The sequence below is a fragment of the Bubalus bubalis genome, chromosome 23 (genome assembly GCF_019923935.1).
Source record: "Bubalus bubalis isolate 160015118507 breed Murrah chromosome 23, NDDB_SH_1, whole genome shotgun sequence".
NCBI classification, from domain to species: domain Eukaryota; kingdom Metazoa; phylum Chordata; class Mammalia; order Artiodactyla; family Bovidae; genus Bubalus; species Bubalus bubalis.
The window spans coordinates 42,689,232-42,708,340 of record NC_059179.1 but is presented as its reverse complement, the minus strand read 5'-3'; the positions used below and the strand labels follow the sequence as shown (position 1 = coordinate 42,708,340).

Below are 19,109 nucleotides of genomic sequence, written 5' to 3'. Positions count from 1 at the left end.
GGATTAGTGCCCTTATAAAGAGGCTGAGAAAGCTCCAGTTCCCCTCCCTCACCTGAAGTCATAGTGAAAGACAGTCATCTATGAGCCTGGGAGCAGGTCCTCACCAGACACTGAACCTGCTGGTATACTTATCTTGGACTTGCCAGACTGCACAACTGTGAGAAACAAACTTCTGTCATTTATTAAGACACCCAGTCTATTATATTTTTGTTCATCACGTCACGTCATCTAGTTACTCAATGGTGTCCAACTTATGCAACTTCACAGTCCTCCAGACTCCTCTGTCCATGGAATTCTCCAGGCAAGAATACTGGAGTGGGTTACCAGTCTCTTCTCCAGGGGATCTTCCCAACCTAGGAATCGAAGCCAGGTCTCCCACATTGCAGGCAGATTCTTTACCATCTGAGCCACCAGGGAAGCCCAAAAGATAGTTAGATCCCACAGAGATTTGAACTCTGATCACTGGATTCAAAGTCCAGAGTGCTAACCATTACACAATGGGGCCACTACAGAAAATAAACTTCTTTTGTTTATTAAGACACCCAGTCTATTAAATTTTTGTTATAGCAGCTAATGACTCAGGCACTTGGAAAGGCAACCTCTTGGGGAAAGCATGGATTCAAATCCAAACCGGCTCTTGAAGCAGAGAAAGACACAACTGCTTACTTCAGGCTGGGGATAGTCAGGTCTACGCGGAACTTCTCGGCCAGGTGGATCACCCAGACACACTCCACGTCAGTGGGGTAGTTGGTTGGGTACCGGGGACTGTAGAAGGATCCTGACAGACTTGAAATGACGCCCCCACAGGAGCTACTTCCTCCTGTGAAAACGGGATGAGGAGACCCATGGCTGGAGTCTTCAGACAGGTACCTTACCTTTTCCCAGTTATAGAATCCAGAATCCCACCAGCTCAAGAGTGAATCACAAAATGGGAAGGGATCATGCTGGTGTAGACATAGCCGTGGCTTGGCTGGAGTGTGGTCGTACCCCCAAGGAGGGGGGGTGAGGGTGGAGGAAAGATGTGTGATGGGTAGGCAGGACCCTAAGATTGTAGGTGAGGCTGGAAATGGATTGGATATATACATGGCAGCTGTGGGGTGTCAAGGACACTTCATTAATCTTGTCCTAGCTTCCTGTCATGCAAATCAGCTCAACTGAGATGCAGACAATCCACCTATTTGGGAGGGCTCCATCCCCCACTTCCTTTCCCTCATGCAACCAGGACAGCAGATGTCTATTCTACTTTTATGAATTATCACCACAATTCTAATTCATAAAAGTAGAAGAAATGGTTGTTTTTTTATATTTTATTTTATTTTTTACTATACAATATTGTATTGGTTTTGCCATACATCAACATGCAAAGAAATGGTTGTATGGCATCACTGACTCAATGGACATGAGTTTGAGTAAACTCCAGGAGATAGTGAAGGACAGGGAAGCCTGGCATGCTGCAGTCCATTGGATCGAAAAGTTGGACATGACTTAGTGACTGAACAACAATCATCATTCTATCCTTATAGGGGTTATACTTCCAATGCAAGAGAGTTACCTGGTAGGAGAGACACCTGGGGAACAGCAGCTGCAAAAATCAAAACCAAAGAAAATCAGGAAAGAGCTTCACCCAATGACATGACCTTCTACTTAAGTGCAAATGAACGAAGCTGCTACTAGTCTTGAGTCTCAATACATGGCGTGGACACACTCATTCCTCTTTGCTCCCCGACTGAGATGTAGCTTCTCCCCTTCTTTCAGTGATTCACCACGAAATCACAGACAATGCAGTCATGTGATTTGTTTTCTCTTCTGTGCTGGGTCCACCAACCCAAGAGCTGTCTTTAGAGTGACCAGTCATGAGGCATCACCCACAGTCACAGAACTGGGCTCGTGAGCATGCCACTGTCCCTGCAGACAATTATCAGGTGCCAAAATGCTGAGGGACAAAACCTGGGAAGCTGAGAGCCGTGGTGGGGAAAGGCAGGTTGGACAAGGAGTCCAAGGAAGTAAGACGGGCCCCTTTCCACAGGCCCACCTCTGCAACCCACCCCAGAAGGGCAGCCTACAAGGGATGGTGTCTTCCACCTGGGATGCCCTCGGGACCTGGACTGGAGGAAAAGAGGCCCCCACAAAGTGTCCCTCCACATGCGCCATAGCAGCGCCAGCCCAGGATTAGGGCAGCTGCCAGTCACCTTGCCTGGCCCCCAAACACTGTGAGGTGCGCCCCTGACCTTCCCCAACCCAGGCTCCCACAGAGGGCTGAGGGTGGCAGCAGTCACTGGGTAAGGCTGGGAGGAGGCTGGCTGGGGCCCAGGGTGCCAGTGATCAGGGAAGATGGCAGCTAAGAACTTGTTCTGCAGAGGCAGGCGAGTGCCGGAGGCTCTGATACAGCTGGAATCTCCAGTGTGTGTGTGTGTGTGGGGGGGGGGTGCGGATCACATGGATTTTGAATAGTTTACCTGAAGAAGGTGTACCTTCCTCTATCCCTGCTGTGTTGGCTAAGCCAGGAGGCCCACAGAGGAGCCCTAACTGTTTTTGCTTCTCACACCCAATCTGCTTTTGACCCACTGGGAGAGTTTGACATTCAGTGCATCTTTGTTTACCTGCACACTTTGATTCTCTAACTCGTGTTCTTGAGAGGTAGACCTTCCCACCTCCTCTACTCCAGATCAACCCTCTGCTTGGCCACTGTGATGGAACATCCTCTTTCAGTCCCTCCTGCCCCTCCCTGATCTGCCGTCCAGAGAGGAGAGTGTTGGATGCTATTTCATTTGGGCAATGTGACTCTCAGCTTATCATACAAGCTGCTGGCTCTCAGCCTTGGCCACACACTGGAATTACACAGGAAGTTTTAAATATCACCAATGACTGGGTGAGACCCAGAGGTTCTGATGTGACTGGTCTGGGGTGCAGCTTGAGTATCATAAAATTTTAAAGCTCCCTGGGTGATTCCAGTGTCTAGGTCACTGTCCACCTGTGTCTGGATGCTGAAAGAGGTTGTGCATGTTAGTTGCTCAGTTATGTCTGATTCTTTGCAACCTCAAGGACTGTAGCCTACCCAGACTCCTCTCTCCATAGAATTCTCCAGGCAAGAATACTGGAGTGGGCTGCCATTCCCTTCTCCAGGGGATCTTCCAGATCCAGGGATTGAACCTAGATGTCCCTGAAAGAGGTTAGATTTCTTATTTACTTGGCAGAGATATTGGAAATGCAGGGTTAGACCTACCTGGGGGTGCAGGATTCACGTCTGGAGCCCAGTCTCCTGCATCTGCATGCATTAAAAAAGATAGATTTAGGACATCTGAGTTAAATTATATCAGGACAAGTGCTAGTTTTCCAGTGTGGGCAGGTCCCAAGCAGGCAGGTTTCCTGTTACACAAGCAAGAAAGGGCATGTTTGGTAAACAGCTCCAGACCTGAGAGGAGCTGCAGAAAACACACTCTGACAATTATGCGGCCCTGGAGTCTGTGTTCCCAAGACAGCCCAGTTCTCGGCATTCCCTGACACCTTCTGCCAGGTCACCAGCCCTGCTCTGTGCACACCTTCCTCTATCTGAGCTGCTGAAAGATCAGAAAAAACCTGCCCTTGGAAGAGAGAGACAGGTAGCTGGGCTGACGACGCCAGCATCCTCATGGTGACCGCAGTTGGGGTCTGCCCAGCCGGAACTGGGGCACTGGCTAAGGCGGCTCTTGCTCCCCGAACTCTGCAGGTCGTCCAGGAGGATGTCTCCAGAGCCCGGGCCCAAGTGGGCCTTTCCCGGGGCAGTGATGGCCCGACCGCACCCCAGCTGCCAGCATATGACCCCGGCTTTGTTCAGGTCCCACAGGTCGTCACACACAGTGCCCCAGGCTCCCTGGTGCAGGATTTCCACATGTCCCGAGCACCATTCAGAACTGCCCACCATCTGCAGCTCTGGCTCATCTTCCAAACAAAACAAGATTTTACCTTTGAGTTTAGGTAGTTTTCAGTAGGAAGGATTTCTAGCTTCCATATTTGCAGCTAAGTCAAATAAATGCAAGAATGAAGCCTTATTAAGGCTGTCTTGAGTCTGTAATACACGAGAGAGGTGGGTTTAGATCCCAGCTCTCCTGCTCCCTAGTTGTGTAACCTTTGACAAATCATCTCCCTGGGCCTCAGTTTCCTCATCTGTAAAATGGGGTGCCTAGTCAACAACAGCATGTGCACAAAGCACAGTGCTCGGCCCTGATACACCTCGGGTCCTGCAGATCTTGCTGTGTGCTTCTCTGGGTCACAAAGCTGGGTTCCTGGGGCAATGGGCTCCTGGCTGCTTCTCTGGGCATGTCCTGGACAAGTGTTTGGATAAGTGTAGATTTAATCCCCTGAAGGCACCTGGCCACAAGGGAGTCTATGACTCCATAAAGCCCAAAGGGACCGGCTCTTTCTGGGTTGACAGGCTGTGTCCCGCTGGAATCACCTGCTGTCCCCTGGCGACACCTGGGGACATTCTTCCCTTACTGTGCTCACAGGCTCTGCCTTCTCTCAGTTTCTTTGACATGTCCAACTCTTTCCTCCCTGAGAGCCTGTGCATTGCTCTTCTCTGCCTGGAATGCCCCTTTATGGTCACTCCTCACATATGGCCTGCTCAGCAAGGCCGTCCATCCCCTTTCAGTCCACAGTAGCAGCTCCTCCATCCCACGTGGCTCTGTGTTCCCAACCTTATCACCACCTCCACATCATCTTGGTTACCTGCTTGTCTGCTGTGTCTTGATCCTCCCCCACTTACCCATACCCACCCTACCGTAAACTGCAGAGGGGAGGGCACTGTACTGTCGGCTGTGTCCCCAGCACTTCTACTTGGGGCTGGCACACAGTAGGACCTTAGTGAATACTATTGGATGAATACATGATGATCCTGAGTCAACGAATGGTCTGGATTTCAACTCCTGGACTTTACTTAGCCTCCCCAGGGCAAGATCTCACACATGCCTTTAGAAGGTCAAATACATAAGGAATTCCCTCATTCAGAAACACTCTTCCTGCCCCCCACTCCCCAACCTTAAAATACAAACTGGAAGTTTCTACTTGAATTCTTAGCGACCTGAGTTACTGTGGCCCCACAACTGGCAGTAAGTATTTTTTTTGGTGCAAACTGGACCTGGCTCTGGAATGATGAGCTATAGGGTCTATCCATTAAGGAGTCCCCAAGCGTCTAGTCAAGGCTATGGTTTTTCCAGTGGTCATGTATGGATGTGAGAGTTGGACTGTGAAGAAGGCTGAGCACTGAAGAATTGATGCTTTTGAACTGTGGTGTTGGAAAAGACTCTTGAGAGTCCCTTGGACTGCAAGGAGATCCAACCAGTCCATTCTAAAGGAGATCAGTCCTGGGTGTTCATTGGAAGGACTGATGCTGAAGCTGAAACTCCAATACTTTGGCCATCTCATGAGAAGAGTTGACTCATTGGAAAAGACTCTGATGCTGTGAGGGATTGGGGGCAAGAGGAGAAGGGGGTGACAGAGGATGAGATGGCTGGATGGCATCACCGACTCAATGGACATGAGTTTGAGTAAACTCCGGGAGTTGATGATGGACAGGGAGGCCTGGCGTGCTGCGATTCATGGGGTCTCAAAGAGTCAGATATGACTGAGCAACTGAACTGAACTGAAGCCTCTAATGTGGTGAGTCTAGGGTTCAAAGGAGGCAAGATGTAAAGTGAGCCATCTGGTGGAGGGAGGAGGATTCTTGAAAGTCAGACTTTACCTTTCAGCACCCTGGACAGTAACAGGTCCAGGGCGGTAGGCTGTGACAGAGGCAGCCGTGGAGAGGAGCTGCCTGCCCATTCACATATAGGCTGAACATATGCTCAGTCGCTCAGTCGTGGCTGACTCTTTGCCACCCTGGCCTTTAGCCTGCCAGGCTCCTCTGTCCATGGAATTTTCCAGGCAAGAATACTGGAGTGGGTTGCCATTACCTCCTCCAGGGGATCTTCCTCACTCAGGGATGGAACCTGCATCTCCTGCATTGGCAGGTGGGTTCTTTACCACTAGCGCCACCTGGGAAGCCTATCACTGCTTTACTTCAATTGCCCACGAGACCCTCTTAGTGGAAAAAGCTAGCAGTGATACAGCAGGGCCTTTCTGGCTAATTGTAGGGGAGCTTTTAAAACTGAAGCCCATGCTTCTGCTAATAGGAGAATCCCTTAAATTAGAAAACTATTCTTTTTTTTTTCAAGGCCAAAAGCCTACTTGAAGCTTCCTACCTGACTCTCTTCTGCCCTGGGGTATCGCATTGAACAGAGCATAAAAGCCAGTGTTGGTGATCCTGGAATCACTTCGGAACACCACAGTCAGGATGTCAGAGGAGGAGAAAAACATCACAGCCGCTGAGGCACAGAACTTCCCCATGGAGAGTGAGGCGATCCTGGGGCCATCGAAGATTTCAACTGAGTCGTACGGGCATCCAAGGATATCTTCCAGTCTAGGGGAATCACAGCGGAGGCTTAACAGCTGGTTAGGGCTTCCTAGATTTTTTTTTTTAATTGCTTACTTAGGTTTATTTTTGTTTATTTATCTTTTGGTTGGACTATGTGACATGCTGGATCTTAGTTCCCCCGATCAGGGATAAAATCTGTGCCCCCTGCAATGGAAAAAGATTGTTAACCACTGGGCCACCAGGGAAGTCCCAGGGCTTCCTAGATCTTAAAGCTTGAAAAATATGACACACACAGAATTAACTATTTGGATTATACTTTGAATTGCATATTAATACATAAAATGTCAGTTAACCTTCTCAGATGCCGTATTAGCAAAACTTCTTTTATCTCTTTCTGAAGAATGTGTGAGGTTTATGGCCACAACTCAGTAATAGAAACTTAGAAATCATACTGATTTTAGCCAATCACAACTTACACGAAACCTCAGGAGATGCAAATGTACACTGCACATAAAATCTTAACAATAAAGTCATCCCAACTGATCAACATGTAAGTGACATCACAGCCCAATTTTTCTAACTGTGTATTTCACAACATTCTTCATACCCAAATTCTTAGGGAGGAAAAACTTGATTCTGAAATAAAAACAATGTCAGCATGTGGAACAGTATTTGCACTTTGTAATTTTTCACAGGGATGTGTATGAGGGCCGATTGGCTGTTGTTGCTGTTGTTGGCCCCGCCACATGGCACGTGGGATCTTGTAGTTCCCCAGCCAGGGATCGAACCTGGGCCCCCTGCATTGGGAGCACAGAGGCTTAACCATTAGACCACCAGAGAAGTCCTGAGGGCTGATTCTGAAGAAATGGATAACTGATAACATGATAGGTTTTAGAGGTGTGGGTTCAAGGTTCTCACCTCATTGTGGGCTGTGTCCTTGGGCTTTCAGTTGACAAAGATAACACGTTTCTAGAATATTCTTTGTGATAGGCCATGTCTGAGTCCATGGGCTGAGCAACAGTGGAGTGCATGTGAAAGGGGGGTTTTCATAGCATTTCACAGTATTGCTGTGTTTGTCGCATGGTGCGTGTCATAGTCAACAAGGAGAAGGGCTTTGCACAGACTCTCCTTACAGCTCTGTACACTGGTGAAAAGTGGGGCCTTTGACATCCAATGGACCTAGAAGCTTGGCCTTTGGTGAGTAACCTCTCTGAGTCTCAGCTTAGTCTTTAACTGGGATGATAAGGACATCGTTATTAGGGCTATAGTGACGCTGTAATGTGACAAAGCATACAGAACACACAGGACAGAGCCTGAGAACACTAAAAATGTCAGTTTTTATTTTATGAACTGATAATAAAAGAATGGCAGTGACTTATAAGAGTCTTTTTATGTCAGAGATGAAGCAATGACTACCATCTCACTTCATTTTAAGCCAACATATAGAGGATGCAGGGCTCATGGCTGGAGTAGTCGCCTAATGCATGTGTAGGTAAGGCCTCTTACTGCTTGCTTAAAACTCAGATTAAAGAAAAAGAAAGTCTAAGAGGATAAATACTGGTACCCAGTATACAATGAGGGCAAAGCTGAAAAGGACAATTTTTTAAAATAAATTAAAAAAACTCCTCATAGTAATGTTAAGTCAAATACGTGAATTAAACCACTTATTGAATTTTTCAAGGCAATATTCTTATTTAGGTAGACTCTTCTTTTAAAGGGGGGTTCCCAGGTGGTGCTAGTGATAAAGAACCTGCCTGCCAATTCTGGAGACCTAAGAGACATGGGTTTGATCTCTGGGTTCAGAAGACCCCCTGGAGGAGGGCTTGGCAACCCATTCCAGTATCCTTGCCTGGAGAATCCCATGGACAGAGAAGCCTGGTGGGCTATAGTCCATGGGGTCACAAAGAGTCGGACATGACTGAGGTGACTTAGCATGCATGCACTTCTTTTAAAGAGTTGTTTTCTTACTTCAGAGTTGGAATCATGAGTTCTATGCGGAAATTCTTATCCACGTGGATTTCCCACACGCACTGGATGTCTGTTGGGTAGTTTTCCGGATACAGCGGACTGGAAAATGAGCCAGAGAGACGAGAAATGACCCCTCCACAAGAGTTCCTTTCTTCTGAAACAGCAAGAAAAAGGATGTCAGGATATGTCCCCATGGCGTCACTTATGTCATCCCACTAAGGACCTGGTGGAGTCAGGCTGTAGTCTGAATAAATAGATCTGTAGCCTAAGCATCTTCTGGGAAGGAGAGCCTATTCAGTCTAATTGTGATGGGTCAGAATGCATTCGAGAAGGAAATGGCAACCCACTCAAGTATTCTTGCCTGGAGAATCCCAGGGACAGAGGAGCCTGGTGGGCTTGCTGTCTATGGGGTCGCACAGGGTTGGACATGACTGAAGCGACTTAGAAGCAGCAGCAGCAACAAAACGCACTGATGAGAGAGCTCCCTGCTCTCCTCCCTCTGTGATCCAATGGGGAAAATATTATCTCTGTCCTGTTGACTCTTTCTAAAGTGGAAGGTCTCACTTGCTGGGAGACAGGTGGAGCTGATCAGCTTGAGGGTTTGGGAAAGAGAGGCAGAGACAGAGATGGAGCTGTACGTGGTGGGGAAGGGGTGACTTTGAGGATCTGAGGGTCTGAGGAACTGAAGACAAAGGTGGTGTGTGGTGGTGTGGACTGTTCTGGGAGGGTGTGACTGGGACCTCCCTTTAACTACTCTTTCACCACTTTTTCTGGGTAGGTTGTCTTTCCTTCATCTCAATATCTACTCAGACTGGAGCTTATAGGTTTTGGACTTTTAAGAATTAAACAAGTGAAATCTAACTCTTCCATTCTGGTTGGCATATCACTATAACTATATTATTTAATATAATAAATTTATACACACACAGAAACATATAAATTTGAAACAGCACAGCACATAAAAAAAGCAGAAAGCTTAGAATCATCAAATTATTTTAGAGGAAATTTGAAAGCATAACATTTTATTGACCTTGACCCCAAACTATGAAGATGCTGAACTTTCTTCTTTCTCCCCTGAGCACCTTGCAATCCTCCTGGAATCTCACAGATTCCTGGTCTTTCCCACGATGGAGGATGGGAAGTGGTGAGGGACACAGGCAGCCCAGGGAGCTAGTGTGGACTGCTGTTTGTAGGTTACTAACGTCAGATTGACACTGAAACCCCCTGGGACTGGGTTTCCTGAAGCCTCTACGCATTACTTTGCCAACAAAGGTCCGTCTAGTCAAGGCTATGGTTTTTCCCATGGTCATGTATGGATGTGAGAGTTGGACTATAAAGAAAGCTGAGCACCGAAGAATTGATGCTTTTAAACTGTGGTGTTGGAGAAGACTCTTGAGAGTCCCTTGGACTGCAAGGAGATCCAACCAGTCCATCCTAAGGGAGATCAGTCCTGGGTGTTCATTGGAAGGACTGATGTTGAAGCTGAAACTCCAATACTTTGACCACCTGATGGGAAGAGCTGACTCATTTGAAAAGACCCTGAATGCTGGGAAAGATTGAAGGCAGGAGGAAAAGGGGATGACAGAGGATGAGATGGTTGGATGGCATCACCGACTCAATGGACATGAGTTTGGGTAAACTCCAGGAGTTGGTGATGGACAGGGAAGCCTGGCGTGCTGCAGTCCATGGGGTCGCAAAGAGTTGGACATGACTGAGTGACTGAACTGAACAACACATGGCAGGCGGTGATGGGCTGGTACCTGTTGCGGTCACCTATTATAGGACTGTGCCCATAGGAGGCGGGCTGAGAATGGGCAGATGGACTGAGCCACATTTTCTTCGAGTCTCTTGTCACCCTCCTGCCTACTCTGATCTGGGCAGATCCACACGCTCCTTCCCAGCTGCTGCTTTAGTTAAAAAGTCATCATTTCCAGGCATTGGCCATACTAATGCCACGCCCCTCAGCGAGGTGGGGGCGGGGCATGTGAGGACAGAGGGCATCCTCAGGCTGAGTCCTGGCCGCCCCACCTTCTCGTGGGAGGGGCTGCGGCGGGTGTAGCTTGGGCAGCAGAGGCAGCCCCTCACCCACACTAAGCCAGCCTTTGTGCCCCGTCCAGGGCATACCACCTAGCATTTCCTCTGATGGTTCTTTTGGAATGGAGTTACCATGTCAGTTTAAAACAAGCGACTACCTGTTACATGATCCTGAGACGCTGTGGAAAGACCTAGAAGGGAAAAAAAAAATAAGGGAGATAATGCTGACATCAGGAGAATTAGTCTCATCTACAAGTTAGCAAAATGTAAAGGGTTTCCTTAGAAATGTCCATGTACATAGGGCAAATGGAGAAAAGTGTGAAGGTGCTGACTGAATGTTATCTACAGTCCTGGGGCAGGCTAAAGAAGGCTACAGGTTCTCCAACATGCCTCTGGTCATGGGGTGGGGCCTGGTCCCCTCCCTGGAGCCTGGGGGGTCTCTGTGGAAGCTCTGGCCAGCAGAATATGGCAGAAGCTGTGCTGTGCCATAAGAGACTGGCAGCTTCCACTTCCTGTCTCTGGGAACACGGGCTTGCTCATGGCACCCTGAGCCAGCCTGAGCCACTCTGTAAGAAGTCTGATTCCCTTGCTGGAGAGGCCCTGCAGAGAGGCCCTGAGACCACCTGGAGAGGAAGCAGGCCCTTGGCTGAGCCCCCACCAGGACCCCAGGCATGAGAGTGCATCTGTCCTGGACTCTCCAGACCAGCCACTGGGAGGACCTGCTCTACACTGCATGGAGCAGAAGGCTCTCCCAGCCAAGCCCTGCCCCAATTCCTGACCCACCAAACCGTGGCCTATAATTCAGTGGTTGCTGCTTTAAACCACTACATTTTAGAGCAGCAAGAGAGGGCCAGATGGCTCCTTTCATGCAATACGGTGGCAGTGGTTTAGACTCTAAGTCGTGTCTGACTCTTGCAACCCGATGGACTGTAGCCCACCAGGCTCCTCTATCCATGGGATCTTCCAGGCAAGAATACTGGAGTGGGTTGCAATTTCCTACTCCAGGGGATCTTCCCAACCTAGGGATCGAACCCAAGTCTCCTGTATTGCAAGCGGATTCTTTACTGCTGAGCCAACATTCATGCAATATGGTCTTCCCCATTTCACCATCATCCATGTAATTTTCAGTTTAGCTGAATTACATAAATGGGCAAACTATAGATGACGCTTAATTTGAATATCCACTGCCCTTGACCCCCACGCTGGCCCTTTAACTTTAGATGGCCTTTCTCCTCTCACTCATGACCCCAACACACAAAGCTGGTCTCCCTCCAGGAATACTCAGAACACATTCAGGTCTTCTTCAGGCAGATGACCGAGTCAGATGCTCCTGCTAATGACGTGCGCCCTGCGGTGTTTTCTGAGGCTGTGTGCAGATAGGATTCAAAGGGTGAGAGATGGGGCTTAAAATTCCAGTTTTACTACTTTCTAACTGAGTTATCCTGGGAAGGCTTCTTGATCTCCCTAATCCTCAATTGTAGGGATTAAATAAACGAGTTTATTCAGAAACCCTAGCATCAGGCCTGCTGCTACGTAGATGCTTAGGAATGTCTGTTGCAACGAAACAAAACGCCTTTTCACTACCTTCAGCATCGTTTCAGAATCATCACATCATGTGGTGTTTGACTTTTCCAATCTTCAGCTTTTATTATAGAAGAATATCATTCAATCATTAACTTAAAAAACTGTTTGAAAACAAGCAAAAGATTCCCAAGAGTATGTACTTTGGGGTCAGACCGATTAGTATCAAAGCTTAGTCCCCACATTAACTTGTTGAGTGATCCTACGAAAGTCACTTAACCTCTCTGCATCTCAAATTACTCTTTCTGTCAAAGAATATTTAAAATGCCTTTTTGCAGGTTTTCCCAGTGGCTCAGATGGTTAAGAATCCGCCTGCAATACAGGAGAATTGGGTTCAGTTCCTGGGTCAGGAAGATCTTCTGCAGAAGGGAATGCCTACCCATTCCAGTATTCTTGCCTGGAGAATTCCATGGACAGAGGAGCCTGGTGGGCTACAGTCCATGGGGCTGCAAAGAGTCAGACATGACTGAGAGATTAACAGTTTCACTTCCTGAAGATTAAAGTAGTAGCCTGAGCTAAACGTCTCCCACTTTTTGTGTTAGTTTTTGCCTGGTCTTTGTGTAGTTGGGGCCAATGAACAGATGTGGTATATTAGATTGGTGGTCAAGAGCCTTGACACCTGTGGTTCAAGTCCAATGGCTACACCTTGGTACATTACTAATTTTCTGTATCTCAGTTTACCTATCTGGAAAATGGGAATAATCAAATAACTTACTTTAAGAGGTTACTGTGCAGATTAAATAAGTTACATAGGTATAAGGGCCCAAAACAGTGCCTGAAAGGATTTATAAGTATTCGATGTTATTATTATTATAAAGTTGCCTGAACAAAAAAAATATGGACATACCTGGAGGTGTGGAAGGAGGCAGGTCTTTTGAATCTGAATGCACAAAAAAAGACAACAGGTCACTCTCTTTAGTGAATCCAAAGTTTGGAGGAGGTAGGGTAACAAGGAGGCCAGTGGGGATAAAGTGGGGAGGACCATGGTCTTTTTGGGCCCAGGACTTAGAGCGCTGCTCCTGGGTCATTCCATTCCTCCTCCGGCAGGGTCCTTGGCCTCGGAGGGTGGGGTAGAGCATCTGGGTCAACTCTGCCCCTTCCCTGGTCACCAGGGCTGGATTACCTGTGGCCCCTCTTATGCAGGATCACCTGGATCATCTGTTAAAATGCAGATTCCACTGTCCCTTCCCAAACCTAGTTGATCACAATCTCTAGGGGTGGGGTGGGGTCCAGGATTCAGCAAGGTGGGGCTGTGGGGTGCCAGTTCACACTAACATTCAAGGCCTCCCATGTGCAACCGGGGGCTGCCCAGGGCAGGGCGTGTGCCTGGGCCCAGTGCCTGGCACACAGTGGACACTGTGCCTGAGCCCAGCGCCTGGCACACAGTGGGCACTCATGAATTGGCTGACAACAGAATGAGCAGATGGATGGTTGAAAAATTCCACCTGGGATGCATAGTTTCAAAATGTCTTCAACCACAACATCTGAAATTATAGCCTGAGCGGGGAAAGGCTACCTGAGCAGATGACCCCAGCGTCCTCGTGGTGGCCACAGTTGTGCTCTGACCAGCCCGAGTGGGCACACTGGCCCAGGTGGCGCTCTGCCCCAGCGCACTGCAGGTTGTCCAGGAAGATGTCTCCAGAGCCCGGGCCGAAGTGGGCCTTCCCGAGGGCGGACACGGCCCGACCGCACCCCAGCTGCTGGCACACGACCTCGGCTTCGTTCAGGTCCCACAGGTCGTCGCACACGGTGCCCCAGGCCCCCTCGTGCAGGACCTCCACGCGTCCTGAGCACCGTCCTGAGCCGCCCACCAGCCGCAGCTCCGGCCAGTCCCCTGCAGACAGAGAGGGGCCCGTGAGTCCCCAGGAGGCCAGCGGGCGATGCCGGTGTGCGGGGACGTGCCCTGTCTTGACCCTTGGGGCCTGTCCCTCACGTTTCTCATGTGTGTCTGAGTCGCATGCAGACTGTGGGGCCTTCAGTCAGTGTAATGTCATTTCAACAGTGTTCGAAGCGAAACTGACGGCCTTTCATGTTAAGCTCTGATGATACGGCTGAAAATCAAAGAGGTATGTCTCCTGCCTCAGGAAGCCTGCAATCTATTTGTTAGTTAAACACAGACACAAGGTAATGCTTTCTCACACCAGTATAAGGCCGTGAAAAGAAAGACCAAGGTGCACTCAAGAGAGTGATGGGGTGTGGCTGCAAGACTCCTCTTAAAACACTGAGAAGGACCCGGTCAAGGACAGACTCAGGGAAATGCCTTTGAGTAAGGGGAAAGCTTTTGCAAAAAGACCCTGAAGTGCCATTTCATGCCTGCATGTATGTGTCTCTAACCCACACATATAGAGACATCATCACCTGTAACGATATCAGAAGGAGTAATTCCAAATAACACTTTTAAATGGCATCTTAAAGCCATGAAAATATCAGCAGCTTAGACAAAGAATGAACTGAGCCCAGCAATAAATCACAAAGAGCTGATATTCAAGTTTCATCAAAAAAAAGGCATGACCTACCTGAGCTGTTAGATGAGTCTCCCGCACCTATTCACATAGAGAAAAAATACGTCAGTCTTTTTCTGAAATCCTGACTTTCATTACCAACAGCAAAGATTTTCCTTACATCCTTATAAATGATTATTCATCTGATATGGGAAAAATGAGTCCCTGTAAATACCACAATATTGGGAGAAACAGATTCAGCTATAGACATAGCAAGTTTCTTGCTGGTTGTTGGTTGGCTACTGTGTTATGAGAAAATGGTCAGATGGATGTGCACATTTGGGATGATATGACCTAGACTCCTGATTTTGTAGCAGATGAGTTTCACATTGGGGGCATCTCATGGTAGCTCAGATGGTAAAGACTATGTCTGTAGTTCAGGAGACATGGGTTCAATCCATGGGTTGGGAAGATCCCCTGGAGAAGGGAATGGCAACCCACTCCAGTATCCTTGCCTAGAGAATCCCATGGACAGAGGAGCCTGGCAGGCTACAGTCCATGGGATCACAAAGACTCTGAGAACACAGCTGAGCACCTAACACTCCACACTTCAGATGTGGACAGTCATTCCCCAGAACACTGAAACTTAGGAATAAAAAACACCCCATGAGGCTGTGACTGGGTTGGATGTGCCACAGATAATAAGACACCTCCAAGTAAGCATATGGGTGAGTGAATGCTCCAGCAAACAAGACAGTGTTTTAAAATATGCGCCTCCTGGGACTTGCCTGGTGGTCCAGTGGCTAAGACTCCATGCTCCCAGTGCAAGGGCCCGGGTTCACTCCTTAGTCAGGGAACTAGAGCCCACATTCTGCAACTGAGAGTTTGCATGCCATGTCTAAAGATCCAGCACGCTCCAAGGAAGACTTCAGACCCCTAGTGCCACGACTAAGACCTGGCACAGCCAAACAGATACAAATAAATTAATTTAAAAAAGACGTGCCCCCAGTTAAACCACCTGATGCAAAGAGCTGACTCATTGGAAAAGACCTCGCTGCTGGGGAAGATTGAAGGCAAAAAGAGGAGAGGGCGGCAGAGGATGAGATGGTTAGATAGCACTATTGACTCCGTGGGCATGAATTTGGGAGAGTGAAGGACAGGGAAGCCTGGCGTGCTGCAGTCCATGGGGTTGCAAAGAATTGTACATGACTTGGTGACATAACAACAACAACCAGTTAAAAGTTCCAGGCACCAACTCCGTCTCATGTGGCGTGTCTCTGAACAAGTGCTCTTTCAAGTTCTACTTACCAAACCTCTCGAATCACAGCGGGTACTACAGCTGCTAGTTTACAGAGATAGCTCGATATTGGAAAGGGCTACTAGTAGACCTTCCAGAGCTGATTAACTCACTTCTAACTGTTCACACCTAAACATATATATATATATATATATATATTTTTTTAATGTGGACCATTTTTAAAGTTTTTATTGAATTTGTTACAATACTGCTTCTGTTTTATGTTTTGGTTTTTTGGCCATGAGGCATGTGGGATCGGAGCTCCCTCACCAGGGGTTGAACCCTCACCGTTTGCCCTGGAAGGTGAAGTCTTAACCACTAGACCGCTGTGGAAGTCTCTGTCCCAGAGTACTTTGGAAAAGCTGTCTCAAGGCAATTAAAATCAGCCATTTTAGTTTACTGATTCTCTGGTGTTAGATGACTGAATGAGGAAAATGGTAGTAAAAACTGCCAAAAATGCAGCCCTTTGTCAGGTACTGATACTCTGCAGGTGCTATCCAAAAGACAGCTTGAAGGAGCCCTTTCAGCAATCCTGCCAGAAAGCAAGCAGTCTCCTCATTTTACAGATGAAGAAACTGAGGCTCCAAGAGCTTAAGAGTTGATCAAATGCTGTCTGAGTATCATCACCAGCTCCAAGATCCAGACTCAAGTTTGCCCAGCTCCACAATCTTCCTTAGATTTACTACATTGGCTGCCCCTTTAAACAAAGATATTTAGAAATACTCCTTAAAAATCCCCATAATTAATCATGTTTTTTTCATATGTCTGTATGCAGTAAGGCCCACATTCCTTTGGTAATTCTTACTCTCAAATTAGAAAATTTTAAGATTTTATTCTGGGAATCAGTTGAAATCTTATCTGTTCAACCAACTTAGAAGGGATAAGTGAAGTGAAATGAAAGTTGTTTAGTTGTGTCCAGCTCTTTGCGACCCCATGGACTATACAGTCCATGGAATTCTCCAGACCAGAATACTGGAGTGAGTAGCTGTTCCCTTCTCCAGGGGATCTTCCCAACCCAGGGATTGAACCCAGGTCTCCCGCATTGCAGGTGGATTCTTTACCAGCTGAGCCACAGGGAAGCCCTAAAGGGATAAAGCAAACATCAAATGCTACATGTTTGAGGATCCTGTCTTCAACCCTGGTGGTGGTGGTTTAGTCTCTAAGTCCTGTCCAACTCTTGCAACCACGGACTGTGGCCTCCAGGTCCGTGGAATTTCCCAGGCAGGAATACTGGAGTGGGTTGCTAGTTCCTTCTCCAGGAGACCTTCCCGACCCAGGGATTGATCCTGCATCTCATGGTTGGCAGGCAGGTTCTTTAGCACAGAGCCACCAGGGAAGCCCATCTTCGTCCTTGGCTGACTCTGAATTCTAGCAGGGTGGTCCTGAGGCACTTGGGTGGTGACTGGCGGGAGGAAGAGAGGCTACCTGAGCAGATGACCCCAGCATCCTCGTGGTGGCCGCAGTTGTGCTCCGACCAGCCCGAGTGGGCACACTGCCCCAGGTAGCGCTCCGCCCCGGCACACTGCATGTTGTCCAGGAAGATGTCTCCAGAGCCCAGGCCGAAGTGGGCCTTCCCGACGGCAGACATGGCCTGACCGCACCCCAGCTGCCGGCACACGACCTCAGCTTCATTCAGGTCCCACAGGTCGTCACACACGGTGCCCCAGGCCCCCTCATGCAGGACCTCCACGCGTCCTGAGCACCGTCCTGAGCCACCCACCAGCCGCAGCTCCGGCCAGTCCCCTGCAGACAGAGACCGGGTGAGCATAGCCTCCTGGGCGCATGCTCACTCCTCTGGGGCTAGCTGAGCTCCTCACCCCACACGACTGCTCGGGATGGAGAACTCAGTAAAAGGTCAGTCAACTAGTCACGAAAATAAAAAACAAAACTGTCACTAAAGTGACACTAAAGTCGTTAAAACTGTCAAAACAATATTTAGCCTAAAACATGCATTAAATGAACATCTATTGGGCCAGAGCTATATGCCAACCTGTGTTGGCTAAATGCAGAAAAACAGAATAACTTGCACAGTGATTTGTGATTTTCTGAAGTGCTTTTGTGTGTGTGTATATGTGTTTGTGTGTCCACCTACAACTTCATAGTAACTCAGGAAGATAAGCCAGTTTTATCTTTGAGGACACTGATAGCTAGAGAACCAAAGTGCACGTGTGCATGCTAAATTGCTTCAGTCATGTCCAGCTCTTTGTGACACCATGGACTATAGCCTGTCCGGCTTCTCTGTCCATGGGATTTTCCAGAAGAGAAGACTGGAGTGGGTTGCTGTTTCCTTCTCCAGGGGATCCTCCCAATCCAGAGATCAAACCTGTATCTCCTATGGCTCCTGCATTGCAGGCAGATTCTTTACTGGTGAGCCACTGGGAAGCTCAGAGAAGCAAATTGACTTAGCCTAAATCCCATGTCTGATCAGTAGCTGGTCTCAACTCATTTCTCCTGATTCCGAAGTTCACTATTTTTCTTCTCTCTGCTATTTTAGCTCACTGCCCCTGGAATGCGTCTGGCACTCTACTCACTTGGAACAAGTGTATTAGTGATACAGGTGTGAGGTTAAGAATGAGCAGGACAGGCCATAAAAAGAAAAGGCAGAAACCCACTGGAGGGTGCTTATAAGTTGCTCGGACTTTGATGACTCCGAAAGGTGCTGAAAAAATGAATTCTGCTCGTTCTAGGATCCTAGAGCCAAAAGATCCCAAGAGCTCTGAATGGCCCTGAAAAGTCTGCCCAGGGTCAGCGGGCAAATATTTGTAAGTAGACGAACCACTTGCAGTCGGTCCAGCCTCTGCCTACGAAGCAGCTACAGATGCAGACATAAACACAGTCACCCAGAGGCAAGGACAGTGGGTGTGTGCGTGTGTTCCGTGGCTTACCTAGTCTTGCTGTTACCATTCTGGGTGTTGCTGTTGGGATTGCTGTGTATACAAGAAGACACCCTTGAGTAAAATGGGAGGATGCAGACAAGTCTGAGATCTCCACTAAATGCCAAAACTCTGGCCGATTCATTTTTCCTATCGTCCTTATACTCTGTGACCTCCGAAGTCAAATTCTCCTTACAGGTGAGTCTCGATGTTGGCCAGGGCTGTGAGATCCAACGAGAGTAATATTCCTCCTCTGGCCAGCCATGGAAACTTGGCGTTTACATTGTGCCGTTTCGTGTTAAAATACACTCACCATCAGTGCTCTTCTGGGGAAAACAGCTCTTTCTTCTGCAAGCTTCTGCTTTAGGTTTTTGTTATTAACTTTCCCTGCATGTGGAGTGTCTGATTAGATGCCTTTCATTGTCTTTGATAAAAACCAGGAATTAAGGAAATCAAATGGCTAATTTATCAATATACAGTACCCAGTGGTTAATGTGTGTAACTTAGTTCTACTACTGTCTTCATAC

The 19,109-nt window shown here is 48.1% G+C and overlaps 1 protein-coding gene and 1 non-coding gene across 2 annotated transcripts in view; both read right to left on the bottom strand.

Moving 5' to 3' along the window:
• Positions 1–19,109, bottom strand: part of LOC123327546 (deleted in malignant brain tumors 1 protein-like) — a 109,011-nt gene that overhangs the window by 42,095 nt on the left and 47,807 nt on the right. Inside the window, 7 exon segments of the mRNA XM_045164112.1 lie at positions 3,598–3,918; positions 6,216–6,433; positions 8,357–8,510; positions 12,819–12,851; positions 13,488–13,791; positions 16,034–16,060; positions 17,070–17,483. Coding sequence (XP_045020047.1) covers positions 3,598–3,918; positions 6,216–6,433; positions 8,357–8,510; positions 12,819–12,851; positions 13,488–13,791; positions 16,034–16,060; positions 17,070–17,483 — 1,471 coding nt within the window.
• Positions 434–505, bottom strand: TRNAQ-UUG. Its single transcript has one exon. It is a non-coding gene; the product is annotated as a tRNA-Gln (tRNA).